The sequence below is a fragment of the Charadrius vociferus genome, unplaced genomic scaffold (assembly GCF_000708025.1).
Source record: "Charadrius vociferus isolate BGI_N301 unplaced genomic scaffold, ASM70802v2 scaffold3, whole genome shotgun sequence".
Lineage (NCBI taxonomy): Eukaryota > Metazoa > Chordata > Aves > Charadriiformes > Charadriidae > Charadrius > Charadrius vociferus.
Window position 1 is genome coordinate 1509378 of NW_009647748.1, and position 2507 is coordinate 1511884.

Sequence of the window (2507 nt, forward strand, 5' to 3'; positions counted from 1 at the left end):
CCCGCTCTTTAAGTAGCTCTTTAGCAATGTTCCCTCGGCCCTTTTTTGTTTGTTTGAAAACAAGGATGCTCCGTGCACTGATTTGAGTTGCGGCCGCCTGTGCCAGAGCCTGCATTTGTTGCATGTGGCCTTTGTACCGAATCCCACCCCGACCCCACGAGTGTACACTTAGCCGAGAGAATTAAAAATCAGATTTGTCGCCCAATTTCTGGAGAAGATCAAGGCATCGCGTATGGTCTTCCAGCTTTGCCCATCCCCTCGGGGCAGCCAGCGTGGCCGCGGCCCCAGCCCGGCTCAGGGGAGCCTCGGGGGTCTCCCGGGCCGGGATCCGGTGGAACGCTCCCCGCCGTGAGTCTGTCCCGCGGGGCCTGGGAGGAGATGAAGATGCTCTTCTTCCCCCTGGCCCCGAGGCCGGGCGCGGTGCCTCCTGCCCGCAGCCCCGCACCGTCCCCTCTTCCCCCGCCGCCCCGGGGGAGCCCAAACGCCCAGCCCCGGGCCGGGGGTCGCCTTCCCCCTTCTCTCCCTTTTTCTCAGCTCCACTGGCGAGCCCCGGGCAACCCGCCGGCTTTACCTTTCTTTTCCGCCTTGGCGTCCTTGGCCGAGTCCATTTCCACGTAGCTTTTCACGTAGTAGGAGCCGGGGAAGGCGGCGGGGGCTTTGGCCGGGTGGGCCTCGGGCAGCTCCTCCCGCAGGTCGGGCAGGGCCGGGGGCTCGGCGCTGTACGCCTCCTGCTTGAAGGTGGCCAGCATGCAGGACGGGGAGGACAGAGAGGAGAGCTCCATGGAGGCCAGGCCGCTCTGATGCTGTTCCAAGTTCAAAATATCCTTGACAGAGAAGGGGGTCGTTGTCACAGGGCTAGGAAACATTGCGGAGGAGAGTGGGGCAGCGGCCGGAGCCCAGGGTCATGGAAAAGCAGGTGAGGAGCAGCCAACCTGGAGCAGTGGTGGAGCGTGGGCTCACGGAGGGGGCACATAGCATTCCCGCGAGTAGCCTTGACTTGTGCACTGGAGGCAGGTAGGACCAGACCATAAGGGAAGGGAAGGAGGGACTAGGCAGTTTTTGGGTGACTTTAGCTTTCTATTGGCCAACATTGCAGTGATGGTATGAGAGATGCAAAGTTCCATGTCACCTAATATAGTAATACATCTCAAAAACATCCCCACTCATTTAAAGGGGCGGCACTGTATTTATCCAGCTTTTCCCCGCTGAGTTTGTTGATCCATTAAAAAAAAAAAAAATCCAGAATGGCCTAATGTGTACAAAGCCACTATCTGATGCCATCTATCATACAGTCAGATTAAATAAACAGGCCTGGAGGAAACCATCAACCAAATATGTGCTGATTTCAATTTTTTTTTTTTTTTTTTAAGCAAGGGAACGGAGGTTTCGGTTTTAGTATTCTGCAATATCCAATCGCAGGAACTAGAAAACGGGAGTTCAGTGTTGTGTGAAGCGCGTTCAAGGGGAAATCTACGCTTGAGGTTTACACAGATATTCTGAAGCAGCTCAACGCTCGCAAAACCAGGCTGATAGGAGAGAGACCCTCAACAGCCCTCGCCTGGCTTTCGAGGGGGAAATGCCGGTTGGGTTTTCCACCCGCCTGTTTGTGAAGCTTTCAACCAAACAACAAAAACAATATATAAAATAGCACTGTCTGCAGGAAACGCGGGTTGAAGGCGTTACAAAATATATAGGGGGCCTGGGGGCAAGGGAGAGGAATAAGTCAAAGGAACTGGCCGCTGGGCTGCGGCCGGGGGCGAGCCCCGGTGCCGGCAGGGTCCCCGCAGCCCGGGCGGGCACACGGCTGCCCGCAGGTCCCGGGACAGAAGTGGGAACTCATTAATTTAACACGCGTGGAGTCGCTAAAATAAACTTTAGGGGCAAAGTCGCAGGTTGAGGAGGGGCGCTACGGCACTTGCTGGCTTCGGTGTGTGTGTGTAAATAAATAAATAAAAAAACTCCTCTACCGACTTTTTCGGTGCGGCCCCGGGCGGCACGGGGATGGGCTCGACCGAGGGCGGGGGCAGATAAGGCAGCGCCCGGGGAGCCCAGCGGAGAAGCGGTGAGTTAGGGGTTCCCTCGGCCGGGCTCTGCCCGGGGAGACCCGGGGGTCGCAAGGGGAATTTGGCAAATCTTTCCTCCTCCTGCAGCAGGAGGGACCCCCCCCCGGGGCTGGTGGAAAATCGGGCACCTGCCCCCAGCTGCCTTCTCTGGGCTGCTCCTGCTGTTGTGTCTCCCCCGTCCCCCGAGATTTTGTGTCTCGGCACCCTCGGGCTCCCTTCGGAGGAATTTAGTTCAGGATGTTTTTACAGGCGATGCTGTGACTCTCGTCCCGCTCCCCGGGCCTCACTGACCGGTGCAGCAGTAGCAGCCGCCCCGGCGCTCGCAGCCCTTTTGCTGTAGCCGTTTGCCGGTGTCCCGGGGGTGGTTTGTCCGCGAACCAGATCCGGATCTTGCGATGACAGTCGGAGCGATTAGTGTGTACGGGCAAACCTGAAATATTGCTG

The 2507-nt window shown here is 57.9% G+C and overlaps 1 protein-coding gene across 1 annotated transcript in view; it reads right to left on the reverse strand.

Moving 5' to 3' along the window:
• NKX2-5 (NK2 homeobox 5) overlaps window positions 1–866 on the reverse strand; it is a 2448-nt gene extending 1582 nt beyond the window's left edge. The window contains exon 1 of the mRNA XM_009882095.1: window positions 572–866. Within this exon, the coding sequence (XP_009880397.1) occupies window positions 572–866 (295 nt within the window). The remainder of the gene's footprint in view (window positions 1–571) is intronic.
• Window positions 867–2507: the final 1641 nt, after the last annotated feature.